This window comes from Taurulus bubalis (assembly GCF_910589615.1).
Source record: "Taurulus bubalis genome assembly, chromosome: 10".
NCBI classification, from domain to species: domain Eukaryota; kingdom Metazoa; phylum Chordata; class Actinopteri; order Perciformes; family Cottidae; genus Taurulus; species Taurulus bubalis.
The window spans coordinates 9,755,907-9,779,102 of NC_136598.1; the positions used below are offsets into that span (position 1 = coordinate 9,755,907).

Consider the following 23,196-nt stretch of genomic DNA (forward strand, 5'->3'; position numbering starts at 1 on the left):
GATGGGAGAACAAGTGCAGGATCTCACCTGCAGGGGGCGACAAGAGCACGTGTTCGCATGGGCGTTGAGTCCCCTCTCTCCTCTCATCCTTTCCTCCTCTTTTTCCAGCGATGGTGCAGACGGTGTCCTCCTTATCACGTCTATAGGTGGACGTCTTCTTCGTGTCTTCTCTGAGGAGTTCCTCTCCTCTCCAGCGGATTTACCTGAATCTAACCGGTAAGGTCTCGCCGCTTCACCCCGCGGGCGGCGGCGGGTGTTTTCGGTCTCTCTCCCTCTCAATATCAATCTGAGATCCGCGGCAGTGATAATTGGATGTATTGACACTGCTGCATCTGCTGGTGAGACTGCGGAGGATCCGGTTGCTGGTGGTGTTTGTAGGAGCGTTGTTATTTTCATTTCCCTGATGTTTCCAAGAGCGCAAATTCTAATAGCTCAAGCGAAAAATAAAAAAAGGTAACCTCTCTGTAGGTGAGTGTGAGTGCCCGTGTGTGGTGGGGTCAGACCTGCATGCACTATTCTTTCACCTCTCTCTCATGTTTGTTTGGTGTCTTTCCTAAACGCAACACATCCTCCTCTTGCCTGCCTGTTTGCGGGTCATGTGTGTAGAGTGTATATTTAGAAGCTGTGCAATGAGGAAGAAGCAGCACGAGCGGAATTCGTGAACATCAGTCATGAAACCAGTAAAGTCACAGATGCCTGCTGGTGGTTCCAGTGACCACAGTTCAGGCCTGATTTTTGTTTCATTATGTAAGAGGCCTCGATGCTGATGATGTTACTGTACGCATCTGCCCATCAATTCAGAAATAATTTACATGTGTTTGCATGTCACATTAATGCTGCTCTGGCATGTATGTTTGCCTTCACTTGGCACACTACTGTGTCAATGTGCTTAAGCCAAGGAAGGTCTTGTTTGAGCTTTAGTTGGTTACACAAAGAAGTCAGGGCCACTGAAGCGTTAAAATGGGAGGGAGGCTGGTGTCAATATTTCATGAGGATTCCAGTTTAAACATGATGTGCAGCTTTGGTGGACAAATGTAGGCCTTGATCTGTGGCCTGGCTCATACGAGTGCTAAACCTGAAGAAGTGCCTATGTTCCTGAGAAAATCAAGTGGTTTGAGTGAACCTTCTCACAAGCAAGGATGCACTGATATTTATATGAGGCCCCCCTGGTTAAGGTCTCGCCATCATGCTGCATATCGGGAGGAAGGTGGCGGTGACTTGCTGAACAATTGGGGGATGGGGAAACATGCTCAGGGAAGCATGTTGTGGGTACGAGCATACATTTCCTCCATCTGTGTCACCGATGCAAACGTGAGAGGACACAACTAGGAGACAACATTTTACGAGGCCAATGCTGGAAGGAGCCTAAGAGCCGAACACAGAGACAACCGGCATACACAGTACAGCAGTATGTGCTGTCTGGATGGAAATGGCATATGAGGTAACGGAAGTGGAGGATATCAGTTCAGTCAGTAAGATGAGCAGCAGCATCGCGCTCTTTCCGTAACGCTCAGCTCCCCAGAGGTTTTTCTAATTAAAAGGTTTAATTGCTTTCATTTCAACCAGCACAGGGACTGTGAAGCAGAAAATGATGAACTCCACAGTATGAAAAATGTTAATGTAACTCACAGGTAAAAGTAAGGCAGGCAAGGTAAAAAAAAAAGAAGCAAAACCTTGAGTGAGCAAGAGTGCATTTTGGGGTTCTGAGAGATGTTAATGTTACATGTTTGCAATAGTCATTTCCATTTAGTTTTTTTTTGTAATTTGCCAAATTATATATATACGTATACACATATATATAAGCAACACGCCGCATGTGATAATCTTAACCACAGGTGCATTGGTTGTTTGGTTACCCAGAGGGAGTTTGTGTCTTCGTGTGGTTTCATAGCAGTAAAGTAACCTTGTGGTACAGACCTGATGGGGAGGCGGGGCAGAGGCAGGTATAAGGGAATCTGATTCATCGCTTTCTGCTCTGCATTGCAGGTGCTGAGACGGCATATAGTGCAGTGTGTTGGTCTGTACTTCAAACCACACACTGCTGTCTCTGGGCCCTCTGTGTTTTATTTCGAATTGTCCTCCCAGAAATATAAAAGTTTGAAAAAAACAAACATGTTTTGTCCCATTAGTATCCCCCTCCTTGTTCGAAATATGCAGCAACGTCTATTATTAAGTTTTATTCTCATAAGAAAGGAAATGAGACGCTATTTCCTGCTATCTAAGTGAATTTGTTTGGACTTGAAGGGAAATAAAGAGATGAGGTGGAGCTTTGGTCAGTCAGGTTTCATGCTTATCAGCTGATGAGTCTCACAAGGGCAAATGGAGAACTCAGTTTAGCCCCAAGTTGTTTTAAACAGGTGTCTGTTTTGCACTTCAATTTTCAGTCATGACATCCCTTTTAGAGACAAAATATATGTCTTGTGACTTGAAATGAGTAGGAAAACACGAAAACCTTGAACGCCCTTTTTAAGTATGACTACACAATGAAAAACATGATAATAAAAAAAAAAAAACATTAACTAATTGTACTTAGCTGAACTTGACAAACAGAAATGAATAATGTTTGGCGGTGTGGGAAGTTAATGTGCAAGTGCTTCTGAGGGTCTACAAGAGGCCACTCAGGAAATAGGTGAATCTCAGACATCCTTTCTTATGTGGCTTTGGATGAAGACGTGAATGAAAACAGCAGGGATGGATCACCACTGGGTTTTTCCAATGTTAATTTGGTTGTTATATCAATTATTAAGTACAGCTCTTATGATCAGTAGAGACTGTGAGCGGCCACATTGTGGTACCATGCGCAGCAAAACCTTATATTCATGTTTACACTTGATAATAAGTTTGCCTATAATAATCTTATCAGTCTCACATGTACTGATGTATCTTCTCCTCAGTTAGAGTTGCACATCAGTATCTTTTTGTGTGTGACAACAAGATCCTCATGAACAAATACAGAACTCCAATAAGCACCAGTGGCACCAGTTCAGACATGACTTGTCACACATATTCTCCCATGTAAACACTGTCATTGTGTACCCATTCATCGCTAATGTGGGAGAAAAAACAGACTTAACCGCCACCTGGTCGCCCCACAGCGCAGCATGCTGTCATTATGCCACAACCACACAGCTCCTAACACAAAGATATCATCTTTTCCTCTTTGTGTCAAGCAGTGACGCGTTGTTGCTGGCAGCTAACCAAGTGTTCTGGGATTGGTAACATTTCATGTTTTTACAGGAGTTTTTCAGAAGAAAGGGGAACAGTAAGCACCAATGACTTGGTGATTGTAGAAAATCACAGTTTGCCGCATTATGTGAATCTTAACAAAGTTGCTTGAGACTAATCACAGTTTTAAAGGCTGATTCTTGAGCAGAAGCATGACACTTTATGTCTGTCAGTCACAAACACAGGCAGAGACAATAGTGTGTCCACATAGAAATGATAGCATCATCGACGTATATTACCAAGAGCAAAATTCGTTGGCTACAAAACAAGGACTTTTAAAGCACAAATAATTGTGCTGATCAATGCAGTTCAGTATTGCTGCAAAAATAACTAGTCAATTCTAATTAGCTTAGTAACTTCTAGTTATAATCAATGCATCAGGTATAATGGAAATGCCATAATGTAAGTAGAATTTATTTTTGGCCATGTTGCCAACCGTTATGGTTTTATCCAAGTGTGATCGATCAGCTTTCGGTCAGTGGAGAAAATTATTTTGGCAAATAAAACAGTGAGGTATGTCATAGTTTCAGCTTTTGCAATCATGCATTGATGAATGGGTGGATCCTGGAACTGCATGAGAAAGAATCCCATTCTGTTTCATAGATCTGAGAACACATGTTTGTTCCCTGTGATCTATGGAGTCAGATCGGTCTCAATATAAATGAATGCACACAGAAGGATTCACAAATGTATTAAAATGACTATCTCCACAAACATATTTTCAAAGCAGTATTTCAATATGTATATATATATATATATATATATATATATATATACTATATATATGATGCAAACACAAATACATCCTATTTTAAATAAATATATTAGAAATACACAAATACTTGATATTAAAAGTATTTTAGATTTTCATCAAAAACATATTTAGATGTTGTGACATTCATATACAAACTGTTGATCCTGCATTTACAAACTGCTTGTCATTTGTAAACTTCACTGCATATGTGTGCGTGTGAAGGTTTAATCCAAATGCATATTTCTGTTTGGATTCTTTTTTCTTCACAGACACTCCAAAGTCAAATGTTTGGACCACTTTGTCAAATCTAGCTGTTTGACTAGATTCGGAGAGATTCCTTTCTATGTCATCTCTCAATAGTTGATATTCTAATGTGTCATCTTTTTTCAATACAGGATAAGGACCCCAGAATTCACGAAGATTCATCCTCCAAATTAGACATCCTGGAATGAAATGTGAAACTTGATTCTCGGCTCCTGCTGTGCCACTAAGAGTCTTTGATGGGGAGACAGACTTTTTGTAATTGATGCCATCGATGATTGATTTTGAAAGTGCTCTTGAGGGCACTGTCAACTCAGAGCTATTTCCAAGATGAGTGCACAAAGAGAGACATTTGGTGATGGGGAATTAAGCAATAACAACCAGCAGGGTGGCGTGCTGGCTGACGGCGATGCCAACGCCAATGAAATCCAGACAGAGGGTCGCGGGATGACGGCCGATACTGGTGATACTGGCGATACCGGCGATACTGTCACTCTGGCTGAGACTGAAACGGCACAGCAGGACAAAGTCATCATCTGGGGTACCGACTCCCAGTGTGACGACCCTGATCTGGCTGAGTTTGAGAGGCTGGAGTGTCAGGAGCTGGAGGCGTACCTGGTTGAGGATGGAGAGGACTTTGTCGGAATTGCAGACGGAAAACCGCTTAAAGGACGGCTTTCATCATGCAGCAAAGCTACATTAGCGGCTAATAAGAGCAGGGAAGAGAAAGTGTCTGTTCTGCATGGCGCCAATGAGTGGGAATCCAGTGCCTCTCATGTCTCCGAGAGCAGAGAGACATCCAGGGCTGAGTTAAGCTCAGAAACCGATGTCTTTGTAACCTGTCTGTCCACCATTTCAAGCATGGACACTGCTCTGGACACTGCTGGCAGGACCCAGACAACAGACTCTTGGAACATGGCCTCTGGTCCTTACTCAACCATCTCAGAAGACTTGACTCTGGTTTCCCAGAACGGCAACACCATCACTGAAAGAGACAAGGCCACTGAGCATCCTTCCCTCTCCTCTGGAAAAAGTGCAATACACAGGAACCATGTGGACATGAATTTGAATTCAACAGTTCACTCAGAGGATGTGGTATCACAGGCACAAGTGGGCAATGGAGTTGACCTGTGTGAGGGTGACATTGAAGAGCACATGAAGAACAAAAACCAGAGAAATAAAGCAGGGAATACCATTTCAGAGGGAGAATGTTATCGAAGGAGAAGTACAGAGCACAAAGGTTTACACGCTGCAAAAACATCACATGAAGAAAGCACTAAAATGGATAAAAGCACACAAGCTGATGAGGCACCTATTGTGAACTACAGCCCTGCCAAAATGGGTACAAAGGGGACTCAGTCATCAATTGAATCCAAAGCCACAAAGAAACAAGGATCATTTGATAACTCGTTCAATAAACAAAACTCATTTGACAAGAGTTTCAAAAAGCAGCCGTCGTTTGAGAATACTTTAAAGAAGCAGCTTTCCTTTGACAACAGCATAAGAAAGCAGGGCTCCTTTGAGAACACTGTCACCTCTGGCTCTTCAAGTCTGGAGAGGAGGAAACCATGGGGAAGCCCCAGTCGACCAGCCACTCCTACTTCCCCGAAAACCTCCTGTTCCCTAAAGGGACGACCGCCTGGTTCTCCAGCCAAGGTCCAGAGCATGAGGCCACTGAGCTTGGAGCGCAGTGACTCCCCCCAGAGAGGTTCAAGTCAAACAGTCAGACCTCCAGGGAAGACACATTTGAGCAGTTGCATCCCCAAACCTGTCTCGTCTCAGCAGAAAGAGCCTGAACCCAGAAGGACTTCTCCTCCCCAGAAGCCTAAAAATGTCCGACCAAAAATCATTACCTATGTTCGTAAGAATCCTCAAGCAAAACCACAAGGGACAGATGCCCCAATCGAAGCCTCTGCACTCCCACAGAGACTATCTTCTTACTACAGCCAACCGGCTCAAAAAGATCCAAAGGTTGGTCCTCAACCTAAATCCACACCGGTGGTATGTTCCTCCAACTTGCTGTTTGACAAATATCGACAAGAGATGCAGAAGTCGGGGTACTATCCTCCAGGCATGGCTGCGACTGGGCCGAAACCTCCAAGCAGCACCATCCCTCAAAGGCTGAGTGGAAAGTCGGGCAGTTTTCATGAGGAAATGTCTGAGAAATATCTCCAAAAGGTGAACAATGGTCTTTTGAATCACAATAATATAGTTTGTCATTGCATGCCATACAGATATATATATATATATATATATATATATATATATATATATATATATATATATATATATATATATATATATATATATATATCATTGTCGTGAAATATTGAATATTTAATTTACTGTTTTTGTAATGTTCCTCCCCAGCATGTTTCCCAAGAAGAAGGCAATGTCTACCGCTCACCCAGAGCTTTGAGGCCTCAGCTGGGCTTGGGGGCAGTCACCAGGCAGCCAGCAGCCAAGACAAGAGTTCAGCAGACAGGTCAAAGGTCAGCCCCGGTCCCAAGCCAGTCTGCTCAGGCAGGCGGAGCGTCCACCCATGGCTACCTGGACCCTGCAGGTGAGACGCTTCTGCTGGCATTATCGGCTCAAAGTAAAAAAAAAGTACATGTGGTATCAGCACATACTAGCTATGTATGTTTTATTTTTTTTATTTTAGGACCAAGAACGTTAAATATCACAAGAGTATTCTTCACATGCTGCATACCTACGTGCTTATGTTGCCAAACAAATAGTGTTTTTAAAACATTCAGACCATTGTGGGAAAACTATTTTATGAGAGCTTTCTCATCTCCATACTTTGCTATTCTGTACACATCCCATCCTCTCCTTGTCGGGCTGCAGAGAAGTTATTTTCTTCGGCTCGCTGAATGCATTACCTAATTTTCTTTCCTGTCATGCTTCATGGATGAGGCTTGGCTTTTGGCCCCTACACTATTAGAAGTGCAAATCATTTGATAGCAATGTAACTCAAAAAATGTAAATCAAAATATGTTTTTAACTTTGTGCATCGTCTTTATAGCTGCCGGATATTAAATTACATAAATCCTTTTTATGACTCATCAGATCAGAGTATTATAGTGCATACCAGTGGTGCACATCATGGTATGCATATTTCCTGAATATTCCATCCCAATAAATCTTTAACCATTACGTAAATCAAAGTAATTTAATTTTTAGATTCACACACTGGTACTGTCTTATCGCATGTTTACCCATCTACCTCCAGGAGAGCAAAAGAGGTCAGGAGAGAGAGGTTCAGAAACCGGCCCCAAGAACGCCCTGCCCAAATCAGGCCAGTCTGGTCTCCGACCTCCAGGCTTCACCGCCCTGCCAGCTGCCCGTTTGGCCACCTTCGGCTTTGCCCGGACCTCCAGTGGCTCCTCTGTATCCAGCAACCAGTCCAACGAAAGCAGCTCTAAGCGTGAGTCACGCTCTTTGCATACATTTCCTTTGAGTTGGGTTATAGGGTCTTTACCACCTTAGTTTAAAATGGGAGAGACTCAGAGACAAACAGACAGTGTGCTGTCTCTTTTGTCTGCCTTATATTCCACATTTACATCTCCATGTTAGTTTGTTGGTAGTACTGGCTGTTCCTGCTACCCTCAGTTACTATAGTAACAGCCGCTCACTTCCTCTTATTTTTCATTCATTTATCAGGAGTAGGCACTGAAAGCTGCTGCATTAGAGGTTTCCACGTCCTTAAGTCACTCTGTCCGCCCTGTGCTGCCTCTGCTCAGCCTGCATACTGCAGCATTTAATCTGGATCAGATCCTGGGGCTCAGTCCAAACCTTCCTGCAGTCTTCATTTGGAGAAATCAATGCTGGTAGAACTCACTTGACAAGCTGATTATCTAACAGTGGTGTAAGAAATGTGTCAGAACATGCTGAGGAGTTGCCACATTATTACAGTGTGTGTGTGTGTGTGTGTGTGTGTGTGTGTGTGTGTGTGTGTGTGTGTGTGTGTGTGTGTGTGTGTGCGTGTGTGTGTGTGAAAAATCTTTTTCTTTTCCCTCGTGCGTTTTCACATTCATCCCATGATCCTATTCGACTGAGCTACAAAACGCCTCAAGCAGCTGTACAGAATCTTTACTTTTGGTAGTTTTGACCACACATACAGATGTACCTCCATTAAATCAAATGTATTCAAATCACTCAAACTAAATGTCCAGATAAACGTCAGATTAGTCTTTTGCACAGGCTAAAGTGTCCCTGTACTGACTGTGCTGATTGGCTGAAATGATGATGGGTTAATGCCGTCCTCGCTCAAGTGGCACCACATTTGTTCCAGCCTGAGACAGACTGACTGCTGCCTTCCCGTACTGTCTTGTTCTGACCTGCTGGATTCAGACACTCCCTTAAGCCTCTGGTGCAGGCAGGATCCTCAGATTGTGGGGGGAAGAAAACGAAACAGCTGTTAGCTCAGGCAGGGTACGCCCCTCCCAGCCTCAAGTGCAGAAACTGCTTCACATATCAGTAGCAGTTTCTTCTTCCCTATTAATAATCTCTGAAATGAAAAAAGTGTCTGCGCTGTGTGACGGAAAGAGAGTCAGGTTGTGATATGACAGGATAATCTACTGAAGCTGTGTTTCCTCCGACACCTCCGACCAACTTCTGTCTTGCCTGTGGATCTGCTTCTCAAACTTTAACCACAGTCAAGTCAGATAATGCTCTTTCTTTCTGCTTCAGCATCCCTCCTAGGAGTCTCCAATGTACACTTCACTGGGTTATTTTGTACCATTTTTAACACAGATCTTTCAGAAAACAACCACAGCTAAAGATGATGAATGTAAGTTATGTAAGTGTGACCTACTCTGTCTTTTATCGCCATCTTTGTTAGTTTCTCTGTGGATCTGTTGCTTCATTCGTAAATGAATGACACATAAGCTGTGTTCCTTTCGCTGCCTTACTGAATGTATGGGTGTGTACCAGATAGTAAAACACTTGGGAGTAACTCAGACAGCATAGACAGGACTGGCAGCTTGCATGGCAGTGTTTCCCTTCAGGCTGTTGGCTCTGACAGCGCTGCTCCATTAGTATGCCAACGTATGCCTCGAACACACCGCGTTCACTGAGGATGAACCTGTTGTGACTGGGAAAGCTTCAGCAAAACGTTGTGACTGGGAGTGAGTGAATCCTTCCATGATGAACATCAGGATGCTGATGACGTATTGAATGCATCTGTCCAGTTAGCTCCGTGGGAATCTGCTATGAGCATACAGTATGCTCATGTGTCTGATGTACTGTGTGAATCACAACTTGGCTGGCAAAACTCAAGGTGTGTGTTTGGAGTTACAGCATGTTTGCCAGATGCACTGCATGTTGAGAGGTCTTTGTGGTTTCACTGGATCCGCCTGGTATTTTCAAACGATTTAAGGAACGTAAACACGCTGAACGGCTGTGCGAAACGGAATCTGCGTTCTGACGCAGTACTTCTCGGATATGGATTTATCAACAGATCAGTTCTCCATAAAGTCTGTATAACATTCGATCGCGCTCGATCAGTTAAAGTTGACTATGTATGTAAACTTTCACCTTTTTCACTTTTTTAAACGAGCAAAAAAAAGCACACAAAAAAAGCCTTACATTTAATATGTACAAAGTAGACCCGACCTCTCATATTTTGTAGACTTGGTATAACTACTATTTACTTCATAATCCAACTTTGGATTTAGCGTACCAGTTCCAAGTCAAACATCAAAGCAGTTAAGGCAGCACAAATATCTGAGGCATGTTATGAATAATAAGCCTCTTTTCTTGTGGATTAGTCCCTCAACCTTGTCATGCCCTGCAGGGAAAAACACCACCAGAAACAATTCTCTTTAAAGTCTCTACCCGGACTGTTCTATTTTTCCATCCATCTGATCAAGAGGAGATCTGATTAAATATGTGAGGTGGAACAGTGCAGACAAATTTCACTTCAAAGCACTTTTCTACAAATACTTTAAGAGACCTGCACCATAACAGAGTTCTCATCAGTGTGCTGCTGCAGTCATATCACATGCTTATTTATTTAACTTGCGATTGGATATATAAAAAAATAACAATCAAACTAATCAGATAAAAATGAAATTGAACATTTTCAATATTTGCATTATAGAGGTCAGACATCTTAATTGAAGAAGCTAATGCTAATTTAAATAAAGAGGAATTATTGAGAAATAAAATATTTGAGAATTGTTCATTCAGTAGATAAAGATTAACTTTGTTACAAATAATGCAATAAAAATGGCTTGTTTGTATTATTCCCAACCTGTCTGCTCTCATGAATTAGTCACCAGCAGACTACAGTCCTTGTTGCTGGTGTACCACTGATCAGGGGATGCTTACAGCAGCGGATTTGCACTGTGCATGCAGTGTGAGTCACCCTCCAACCGACTGCTTCAACCAATCTGCTACTTGGCTCAGACCTTCAGTAAGTTGCCTTTGGAAAGAAACACATCTACTGACTTTACCAGGGGAATCTGCTGCAGCCAGGAGAGCTACTGGGATCCCAGTGGATGCTGCATGCAGGCCCCGGGCAACATGAAGTTCCTTTGTTTTGCATTCAATTATATTTTACGACAACAGCTTGTTGTTTCATGTGATTTCTGGCTCCTTAAACCATTTTCTGTTTTATTATTTCTCAGGTCAGAATAATTATATTTTAGTTCAAGGGCATAAACCTGTTCTCCTTCCTCTCTGAGAGTGCGGATGCGCCTATAGGAGTTATTGACTGAGGAGCTGAATATTTCATGATAAGTAATTGGAGCTATCTGGTTTCACTTGCACCAACGAAGTAAATATAAATGCTGAATGGTCTGTAGTGCTGGAATCCAGAGACGGTTCAGAGTTTATTCTGATTACATTTTATGAAAAAAAAAAACAACGTTGTACAGTGTGTAACAACCATGAGGATCTCCCTGTTCGTTTGGGGGGATGTTTGTTCGTGAAGATGTTTCTCTGTTGGACTACTCCTTGCTTCAGCCTCAATTTGTCTATGAATCAAAGCCCTTCATATCTGCAGAAAGCTAGAGGCGTAATAACAGCTGTTATGAATAATTAAGATGTTTGCAGCATTCTGCTTTTCCACTAGCGTGAGTGAATTTCTGCAGTTTAGAAAACATTCTACTCTCAAAGGAAAAATAGTGATCTGCTGATACTTGATCTAATAGCAATGCTACAAAGTAGATGGTTTGCAGCATGTTACTAATGGACAAAATATGATTTTTTTTTAATATGCTAAGATATTTACCGCAGTAAATTATGCACTATACTGTGGATGTACAAATTATGAAAATATATAATGCATCGACTAATTAAAGCTAGAATGCTCCCATCACACAGGGTTTATTTTTTTCTTACACTTTGACTAAACTTAATTAGAGCTTTGTTCATAATAAACAATTGACTCAATGTGAAAATTCACTATCAAGAGAGCATACCATAGCCAAGTTGCATTCTTATTTTGTCAGGAACATTTGGGTTTTGATAATTATGTTTTGATTCACACTAGTGCACTAAAATGGACAACATGTCTACCATTTCATTCTCACAAAACAATCAAAACAAGAAGTGCAAACATGGAGTGACTGAAAGCGGATGCCTGTATCCGCTCATCCACCCCGAGTCATTCCTGTTCATCCTCACAGGGTTCATAGATCCCTGGCAATGGTAACCTTTCCAAATTTAGACATATTCACAGATTTCTCTCTTCCCTGACATCCTTTCCTGCTCTGCAGATCTCAGCAGTGGCAGCGATGACACGCTTCTCAACAACGCCACGCCGCCCCACAGTGAGGCCTTCCATGCTCAGAGCCGGCCACCGCCTCCCAACGCCCCCAGCCTCCAGCGCCGCAGTCTGCCGCCGCAGCGCTGCTCTCCGCTTGGTACGTAGCCAGTTTTATGTGCATTTGGTGTTGGAGCGATCTCCAGAGACATCATCATTTTGCTGCTGTTTCTACAACCCCCAGATCAAGGTCACTGGGTCCTGTGATCACATGACCCTTGAGATTGGATATGTGAGCGAGTGTTAGAAGGAGTGGTAGAGGGAGGTAGCAGCTTAGCATTGGAATGTAGTCTACGGGTAGATGACGACGGATGAACTGTAGCCCTCAATCCACATGTTGGTATTCATTCCTCAGTAAGAGGCAGAGGAAACTCCCAACATGGTAATGACGACCCTGTTCCACCTTCAGAAAGGACTGTTTTCATGTGTCATTCTTCTCTGCTCAGGTTACTGAGTTGCATAAGGGAGCAGGAAGACATGTGATATGCAGGCTAGTTTACTGTATATACATGTGTGGATCTGGACCTGCATTCTCTGTTAGGCTTTCTAGAAACGGCATTGAACTCGATCGGCGCGCAATGCATGCTGGTTAGATTTGTGTCCGACTTGCTCCCGACTTGCTCTGACGTCATGCACACGTGGTCAACAATACTCTCACAAGATCAAGTCGCCGTCGATTTCAGAGTCAGCCGCCGCAGTTGCTTTCTAACGACTGCGTGGCCCAGTGCATGATGGGAAATGCCTGGCTGTCGCCACATCAGAGAGCTGATTGGCTCTTAGATCTGACCGCAAACATCACGTGTTGTAGAAAATCCTTATTTTATGTTCAGTTGGAATACTTAACGCTGGATTATTGACTATTAGTCTCATGTTTGATCTAAACACATTTCTTGTGTGGTTGTTAATACAAAATCGTCGCCGATCGATTCTGCGCAGAACTGGCTCATCTCGAACGAGCCTATTGTTACACTCAGTGGGATCATACACAGAATGAAAAATTATTAACCTACAAAAAAAATCTCCTGCTGTAATGATTATTAACTGTTGCTGAGCATTGCATCAGAGCAGTGATACAGTCCATAAATGTAATCCATCTCAGCTGATGTAGGCGTCTTTGTTGTAAGTCGGTGCACCTTGTGGCTCATGTTGAATGTGAGTACCAACTCCATCCAGTGGTCACAGAGTGTATTTCTGTATGGGCCAGGAGCAGCATCAGAGCCTGTGTGAACAAGTGGAGCAGCAACTCCAGCTAGTGGCCACTGACTGCACCACACGGTCACCTAAATATGTCCTCACTGGTGGTTTGCACCAGTAGCTCCCAACGTTGTGACCGTATATATCAAAGTAGGATTTTCCCTTCTCAGGTGTTTTCATTAGAAGCCAGACTCATTTTAAGTCAAAATTAAATATTAGAAAAAAGTCAGAAAAATAAAAGTAATTTTGTGTTGTAATAATTCATGTGTTTTCTCTTTATATCCCAGTAATCATCTCACATTACCTTAAATTGAAAGCCCTTTGGAGGTTCTAACCCTCAAACTGGGAACATTTGCTTTACACAATGCATGCAGAGGTGCCCATCAAACATTTACAATTAACAGCAGTACACTATATATATATATATATATATATATATATATATATATATATATATATATATATATATATATATATGTATATATATATATATATATATATATATGTATATGTATATGTATATGTATATATATATATATATATATATATATATATATATATATATATATATATATATATATATATATACACATTTATAATTTTCATTCTAGTTTTTCAAGCTAAAACATATTTTAGTGTTCTTCTTTTAACTTATAAGGCATTGAATGATCTGGCACCACGATACCTATGTGAGCAATTACATGCCGTCCTCTCTCTCTCGTTGCCTTTCTCCTGGCCATCCTTTCCGTTAAAAATAAATCAGTTGGCTTCAGAGCCTTTTACCGTGCCCCTAATCACTGGAATGGACTTCCATTACATTTCAAAGAGGCACGTTCAGTTGAAATCTTCAATCAAGTTTGAAAACCTAACTAGCCTCGCCTATCCTCGAATTTACTTGGGTTACATTGATGTTTTTAATGGGGTTGTTTTTATGTTGTGTATTATTATATTAGCTTGAAAAGTATTTAGATGTATAACATATAAATAGTTATGTGAGGTATAAGTACCTCAAATGTAACTTTACACCACTATTAAACCCTAATTATATTATAACTTGCAATCTATTTATAAAAACTATATTTATTGGAGAAAACTAAAAGTGTATTTCTTGTGTTTCAAATGTCTGAGTTATTAAACATACAAACATTTATCTTGACTATACAGCCTCGAGGAGAGAGATACAGAGGGACACAGAGGCTGTGGTGCCTCCAATGTCCTCTCCCAAAAAATGTGCAGTGGTTTCGCCCAAGCCACAGTCCCCCGGTGAGTGTTACGTGTGTGTGTGTGTGTGTGTGTGTGTGTGTGTGTGTGTGTGTGTGTGTGTGTGTGTGTGTGTGTGTGTGTGTGTGTGTGTTAATGTAGATGTTAAGTAAACAGATACTTAATGCACATACAGTGTGTATATATATATATATATATATATATATATATATATATATATATATATATATATATATATATATATATATATATATATACATACATCGTATTGTATGTTTGTTTTGTTCCAAAATGGCACAAAAGGGAGAAGTCAATCGTGCCATCAGCTTCTACTGTACCTTTAAATTTCACTGCCACTCTCTCCGTCTCTCTCTCTCTCTCTCTCTGTCTCCACACTTTATTACAAGACCCATGACAGCCTGCAGTTGTCATAGCAACAAGCTGCAGGAGCTGTAATGCTAGGATGGCTCGTTCAGCAGCCATCCTGCTGGGTCAGATTACCGCAGCAAGTCAGCATGCTGTCCTTTTCTCAGAGAGTAGACAGACATAATAACAGCTGGGTAGAGTTCCAGTGCAGGTGATGAAAGATCCATTACTGCAGACATGATGCGATAATATCTGGAGGTGAGAGAGGAAACTGCAGCTGATTGGTCTCAGCAGGGAGAAGGCTTGAGAAACAGTGAGACCATTTGTCCATGTTGAACGATATAAACCACTGTGGTTCCAACCACCTAGCCATTAATTTGTGTGTGAGCTCAGAGAGTATGCCAACTGCTGATATTATCTGTGATATCTCAGTCTGTAATTAGATTGTTCATCATTCTGCTCTCTGTTGCTGTAGTTCGTGGGCGGACAGCAGCAGTTCACGGCGCTGTTCGGACTGAGAGGGCCCAGGAGTTGGATCGGGTTCTGATCCAGCAGCTGCGGGAACGCTGTGAGCAGCAGGACCTGCAGTTGCAGAGCCTGCAGGCCCAGTTAAAGAAGGCCTCCCTGTGCCTGGACGTGTTCAGCATCACTACCCAGCACTTCTGTCGAAAGGTAGGCTACAGCAGAGCTCCGGGATCTCGACACAGTTGATGGGCAAGAACACTGGGTTTTGCCTCCACAATACGAGCACCATAAAAGATTTTAAAGTTCAAATTTGTTCATCTTAAACTGTAAAACAGGGCTGTAGCAGGTGGCACATCCCTTTTATTTAAAGGTCTGTTTCAGGAAGCTCATCCAAGATTTGTGAGCATTGCATTCACAAGACAATGTTATCAGAAATGAATCCCAGATGTTTGCAATGGCTGTAATTTCTGATAAATTAACTTATGAATGTCGTACATTTTTATCTTCTGTTAAATTAAAAAGTTGAATGTTCAGCAGGGATGCATTTTGAAGACAATCCTTGCTTGCAGCTGCAGTAATGTGTAACAATAGCATAACTTTATGAAGTGAATTTGAAGGATGGATAACCCATCTCAAGTAAGTTTCAAATCTCTGCAAGTCGGTTTTTATTTCACAATCAAATGAACGGAAGGAGTAGTTGATTACTAAAGTTGGGAAAAACGTATACAATCAAAATAGAATCCAAAAAAAACGTTTTGCAAAGTATCTGATATAATATTTTAGGCAAAATATTTTAGGCAAAAGCATGCAAAAACAGCAGTACGCAAAATACTGTAATAGATATTGCCTAAATCTTTTGCCTAAATCAAGCTTGCATCGTGGTTAATCTTGTGATCAATCCATTGTGCAGCCTTGTTCCAGGCTAATACACATACCTGCCGTTAAAAATCTACAAAGGAAAAACCACTGTGAGCTTCAGAAGTGAACTACAAAGTGTGACACTAAGCTTTAGCACAAATGAAACCTGCAGCATCTGGCTTTTGTTTTCAGCATTACTTTGTTCACAAAGCTTTAAACCCTGATTGTTGTGGCTCTTTGAATATGTAACTCTGGAGCAGCAGGATTTGTCAGTACATCTTGTGATGAAGGTTTGAGGAAATGCTGAAGATTTCGAAAGGGTTTTCCAATAGGAAATGATATTTGAAGTGGATACATTGATATTTGATCGAGCTGTGTTGTACTTCATGTTGGGTCTGTCCTACAGCTGCTGGAGGATTGCCTCAATGGGATCTAAACACATTTGGTATTCATTTTAAATAGCTGGGTTGATGTGTCTCATGGGTCTTCTCCTGTTGTGTAAGATAATCACTGCCAACGGTGTCAGTCGCCATCGTACAGCCTCTGTAACCAGTCTGCTTGCACACTGTGACTGAGTGTGTTCTGCTTCTCAAACCTGGATTAAGCGCTTTGTTTCTTCCCCTTTCCTGATCCTCTTCTTGCATTGCATCCATTTCCCAGCCCCACCCACAGGTCCTGCTGTATAGTGGGAGATGATACATGATATTAGAGCTGCCTGCCTGGGCCCAGCTGTGCATTTAGTGAGACGGATTGTCTCTCGGACTGAGGTCTGACGCCTGGAAGACTCTGAATTATGTGCATCTGAGATACAGCTGTAAACAGGGATTGGACACACACTAAAGATATCCTGTTCAGTTTTAATCTTATTTTTAATTTGTTGGTTTGCAATCACATTTTCTGACAAAATGGCTGTGTTTTACAGATGCAAACTACAGGTGAACTTGATAGCAACAATTCCTGTCTATTTTTGCAATATTGGCCAAGATACTGTTGTGATGGCTGACGTTAGATTCAGATCTTCCCACCATGAACCTCCTCACTCTACTGTTACCCAGCTCCACTGATGTGTTCATTACTGGTCATACAGTCTCTGTCCTGGATTTTAAGATGTCTACAAACAGGACATCATATGCTGATGATATTTTAGAGGGCTTAATGTGTGTATGAGACTGATATTAAAACAATAGACTGATGTTCTTTTGCAAGAAGTGCTTTATATTAAATATAAATTGAGCTTTATTGAGCAGTTTAGAGATCATTGTTTCAGTCAGAGCTATCTCGGAGAAATTATTTTCCATGAGGCGTATGTATGTGTGGAAATGCCTGCATGTAGCTATTTTCTCTGAGCTAAGTAATAGAGCAAATAATTGTCCACTTATTGACCATCTCCCTCCCCCATCTTCTCCTAGTCCACTCCTTTTGTTTTTTTCTCAAAGATGCAAGAGACTGCACTGTGTGTGTGTGTGTGTGTGTGTGTGTGTGTGTGTGTGTGTGTGTGTGTGTGTGTGTGTGTGTGTGTGTGTGGCAGTGTTGCTCACTGCCATGCGTGTGGATGTGTTTGGTGGGGGCGTAAGGGGAGGGCAGGCATCGCTGGGCTGGGCTGGCAGTCTTTGTTCCTGCAGGGAGAAACGCCGGTCGCAAACCAGGAAACGAGGTGAGTCTCCGGTCTTCCTATCTCTCCTCCCCTCGCCTTCCTTTGCCTGGTTCCCTCCCCCCTCTGCCTCTCTTTCTGTATCTCTCTGGCACTCGCGTCCATCACTGCTGCCTCCCCGGTCGGCTCAGGGATGCTGCTGTCTGCTAGCATAGTATGGGCCACTGCTGCTGTAGGCTCCATTTCCTCCCTCTGGGCTTTCTGGACCAAACGGTAAAGACAGTATCTCCTGAAGGCAGCACGCCTGCTTCAGCTCCCAACATTCTTGTCTGCATGTGTGGTTGTGCGCATGTGTATTTAAAGGGAGAAGGGGCTGAGTGTATCGGTCTATAGGAGCTTCAAATTCACTCCTTTCCTAGAGACAGAGCTGGGAGAGGGAGTGTAATGCTGGGCAGGATTATGCTGAGTCAAAGCATGCTTGTCCGTTGCACTTTCCCTCTTTCTCCTCTCTGAGTTCGCAGGGACATTACATAACAGGCTATTGATGCTCTGCTATATTCCTACACTTGTCTCTATATTTTATTGTGTACATGTTGTCCTTACTGTATGTATGCTGGTGTAAATTACAGTGTGTTAGTCTCTTCCATAGTCAATGTTGCTGAATTTCTACAAGAAATGGCGTGGATTTTGTTTGGAGTTTTTTGTTTTGGAGTTTGAGTCTGAATAGCTTCAGGACAAAAAGTCCAAACACAAAAGCGGCTGCACATTAGAAGGTTTTTATGGTCCCACTGAAACTGGATTGATTACATGGGTGCAGACTTATGAGAGGCTAATTAACTCATTACAGTATCTCGTTGAGAATGAGTACCTGCAGTATAGATAGCCATATTTATTCTTTTCCAGAAGGTAAAATGAACAGTGCTGAAAAGATTTACAGGATGATCAAAAAAAAGAATAATCTATTAATTTGTGTTGCCAAACATTAGCTGTTTCCAGTCTCTCGAATGTTAGGATTTGATTACCTTTTTTTTCTCTTCTGTTTCACATCATTGTTGGCAGAATATCTTTGGGTTGTTAATTGGACAAATCAAGTGTGATGACAAACATTTTTCACGATTTTCTTATGTTACAGACCAAACAATTGTTGAAAGAATCACAAAAATAATCAATAGCGTAATCAATAATAGGAACAATCATTGGTTGCGAACCTAAAATAGATTGTGTTGCCTTGGTTAGGGCTGAATGTCAGATGGGAAAATTAGAATGCATGTCACATAACTCCCTGTAGATTTAAGTAGCGTGGGTGTGGCGCATTTGGGTAAATGATGGGTGGGAGCAAAGGTGGAGCTGAGGAGTAAGAAATAAAAAAAAGCTGCTGAGCATCCTTCATCCCTCATGAGGTCACAGTAGTCTCTCCCTGATGACTGTATGCTCCAAGTAAAACCTCTTAGAGGGTGACATCACTGCTGCCGAGACACACCGTATATTGTCTCATACATATTTAACCCACTGCTCTCTAACTCTCTCTTTGTGTTTCTCGTATGCCCTGCTTTGTGATTTCTAACAGTGTGCACATAGTTGTCTAACTACATGTTTGAAGTTGTGATCAATAGTCATTTAACTGCCTGGTGTGTCTTCCTCTGTGAGTAGGAGGTGCTCTAAGGGCGTCGCACATTACGAGTCCCCGGTGGCTCCCGGAGACGGTCTGTGCATCTGTGTGTTTCACAAATGCTGTAGTCGACTCCTGAAGTATTGTAATTCAACGTTGGATCCTTTGCTATGATGACCTAGGGTGAACTAGACGACACACTGATGTCAGATGATGGTGCTGCAGTGAACAGAAATGATGCAAACTCTGTTGTCACCATTCTTCATGTCTTTCTTTCTGGTCTATTGTGATCTGTGAGCACCAGCACACAGTTGTTATTCATCTAACGTCATCAAAAGTACGCTCGACTGTTGCTATGACTTCTGACCGTTAGCCCTGTTTTGCCAGGCTATCACGTGGAGTTTGAAAGTCATGTTTATCAATGAATCATGGTCCCAGCTAATCTCATGTCAGTGCATCCTGGAGGATAGAGAACAGGAGACGGTGTTTTATTCAGAGAGCATTCTCGTGTTTGGTTTGGTAAAGATACTAAATGGGTTATGGTTATTGTTATTATAAGACATGCAAGGCATAACCATTAAACCAGGTGTGATGGAACAATTTAGGAGAAAAAAAATGCAAATAAAACAACCTCTGTTCTTGCATGCTAACATGAACCCGAAGGGTGTTTCCTTCGTTGATATATATGGGGTGGACAAAATATTTGAAACACCTCTCAGTATACAGCAATACAATTAAACACTACCACAAACCTTCAAAATGACATGTAAGTCAGTTTTAACAAAAAAATGAGCGCTATGGTAGTAGAACTTTTGAGAGGGCTGTTGTATTAGACTGCATTAGTTATAGTTTGATGCACCTCCTAACCTGGCAACTGTATTTTTTTTTTCTTTTTTGGGGGGTCAGTGAAGGTGTTTGTACAGTTCAGAGGTGTTCACTGCTGTCTGTGTTTGCATTTCAGAGTGAGAGTGCCATTGTGAAGGAGAGGGAACTGTCCCTGGAGCTCGCCAGAATCAGGGATGAAGTGGGTAAGTGGAATACAGCGTGACAGACATGGCACCACAGGGATTTACTGCTTGTGTATTATACAGTAGACTACCACACGGAAGGGAGGAATCTACTCTGCTGAAGAAAGTCTTTATTTAGCCAGATCAAACACCATTTACCCTGTTCTCATTGTTTCATACAAAATGTATGTATTTGTTTTTTTATAAATATTTTCAAATAAAAGAAGAAAAAAAATGAAAAATGAACAGATCAAGTGTTAGTCATCCAGACATTACAATGCCATGATAACAATATAAATGATTTAATAAAGGGTTTTACTTGTAAATCTTCTTGAAACATCGTACGTGACCTGAATTTGGATCTAGTGAAAGAAACTAAAGCTCCTCGTTGTGTTCCAGCTTTCAGTGTTGCACACTGGGAGCAACTGCAGCAGGAGAAGGAGGAACTGGAGCGTCGCTTTGAGGCCGAGCTGCAGGGATTGCGGGCTCAGCAGCAGAGGGAGCTGGGAGTGCTGGAGGAGCGGCTGAAGACGCAGCACGTGGCCGAGGCCAAGGGCCTGCAGGCCCAACAACGAGCCGAGCTGGAGGAGCTTCGAGCCACACAGCAAGAGCAGGTGTGTGTGTGTGTGTGTGTGTGTGTGTGTGTGTGTGTGTGTGTGTGTGTGTGCGCGCTATAAGCCCGTCTGTTTAGTCCACGTCCTAAATGAAAAGGCAAGATGTGGACTGTGAAGATAAGACAACTTCTCGCTTACCGTCTCCAGATTGAGGAGATGAGCGAGAACCACGAGGATTCCTTGACGGAGATGGAGACGGCTCACGATGACACACTGGCCACGCTGCAGGAGGAGCATGCCCGCACTGTGAAGAGTGAGCACCACGTTACAAACCTGTTGCTCTCCTGTACTCACTATCTCTGCTCATGAGATAATGATGTGTTATGTCTCGTGTCAGATCTGAAGATGGCCCATGAGCAGCAGACCAAGTCTCTGGGAGAAGAGTTTGAAAAGATCAGACTTTCACTGCAGGTAAAAAGTTCTCCTTGAAAATGTATGTGTTTTTTTTTATTTATTTTTTACAGATTCATTGAATGATACACTTTGTTGTCAGAGACAGTAATTACCAAGTTGATATCTGTCCGGTCCCCAGGATCAGGTGGACACGATGACGTTTCAGAATCGTAGCCTCAGAGATCGAGCCAAGCGCTTTGAAGAAGCTCTGCGCAAGAGCACAGATGAGCAGATTTTGGTAACTGCTGCACGACACAGTACAGGAGCATTATGTGGAGCACTTTGGTGACAGTAGCTTGATAGAACTTGTTGGTGACTGTAGTGGTTTTCACTCATGTTATCTGGTCTTGCCAGGATGCTTTGGCACCATACAAACACATTGACGAGGACCTGAAAAGTCTGAAAGAAGTTCTGGAGATGAAGAATCAACAAATTCACCTACAGGAACTGAAAATCTCAGAACTGGAGAAAATAGTAGGCTTCAAATTTCTGCTTTTATTTCATTTACTTTCAAATTCCAATATCACCTAACATCTTGTGTAAGCTATTGGTAGCCTCGAATGACAAAAAGGGACTTATGCACCCAGTAATTTATGGAAGAACTTTCTCCTTTGTTAACCTAAAGCAATTGCCATATTGCCTAATTTGCTTATATATGTATATTTCTGTAATATAATGTCATACATCATTTGAAGAATTTAATGTTGTGCACTTTTCTTCTGTGTTTTTGAGCAGGCTGAAAAGAATGTGTACCTGGAGGAGAGAGTACAAGTGTTACAGCAGCAGAACGAGGACCTGAAGGAGAGAATAGACAAGAACCTTGCTGTGTCGAGGTCAGATATGTTTGAATGCATACTAGTATACCAAGTTCAAACTATGGCTGCATTATTAATCGGACTTATAGCAACATTTCAACATGGACTAGTGCAATATCTAAATCCCAAGAGGCAGAATATTTTTTGAAAGGTTAAATATGGGTCAAAACACCATTCTGATTCAGTGTTGTGGTGCTGTGGAGATGCCCAGCCTACAAATCCTGATCTACCGGCTTAAGAATAAAATTCTTTGCCTGCCACAGATCACGCCATGATAATGATATATTTTCAAAACAAATTGGAATAATGATGCAATTTTACCGTGAATCATATAACAATTGCAATATCAGTCAAAAATAATAGCAATTGGATATGTTTCAATCTAGTTCAAACCAATAGAAGTAAATGTCCATTTTCCCACCACACAGAAGAACCTCTGAGTCTTTTCCGACAGAAACGTCTCCTTCCAAAACCACGTCATTGAGTTGTTTCACCGTATAAACATAGAATACTGATAAACATAGAAAAGATAGCTCTCTTCTTCTCTGTTGCCCAAACTTTGATCAATGCCTTCACCACATCCAGAATTGAGTACTGCAACAGTACTGCAACATTGAGTACTGCAACAGTGTACCCCCCGCCCCCTACCTCTTGAAGTATAGTATACAGTACAGTATGCAATTGTATAGCACAGATGGTTCAGGGTTTATACCGTCAATGCACATAGAGCGATTTTAATCAAATACAACAAATAGCCAAACCTGTTTTATTAAAGCAGGGGCACTGCAACGCCAGTTACATTGCATTTATGTTTTGACTTTTCCCTGTTCCTCGTTCTTCTCAGGCAACTCTCCGAAGATAACGCCCACCTGCAGGTCAACGTGGAGAAGGAGAGCAACGAGAAGAAGCGGCTGAGTCGCAATAACGAGGAACTGCTGTGGCGTCTCCAGACCGGCGAGCTGAGTCCTCATATGTCCCCCAGCTCCTCCCCCCTTCATCGGCCCCTCTCCGGACCAGGTTCTCCAGCCCGCCCACACTCCTACCATCAATGA

The 23,196-nt window shown here is 42.1% G+C and overlaps 1 protein-coding gene across 1 annotated transcript; it reads left to right on the forward strand.

Moving 5' to 3' along the window:
- Positions 1 to 4,570: 4,570 nt before the first annotated feature.
- Positions 4,571 to 23,196, forward strand: mtus2b (microtubule associated tumor suppressor candidate 2b; the record flags this gene model as incomplete). Its single annotated transcript, XM_079224494.1, has 13 exons — positions 4,571 to 6,418; positions 6,611 to 6,803; positions 7,473 to 7,667; positions 11,965 to 12,111; positions 15,268 to 15,464; positions 20,277 to 20,343; positions 20,722 to 20,936; positions 21,084 to 21,189; positions 21,274 to 21,347; positions 21,469 to 21,567; positions 21,684 to 21,803; positions 22,065 to 22,162; positions 22,989 to 23,196. 13 exons carry the CDS (start codon positions 4,571 to 4,573, stop codon positions 23,194 to 23,196), a joined length of 3,567 nt encoding a protein of 1,188 aa, XP_079080620.1.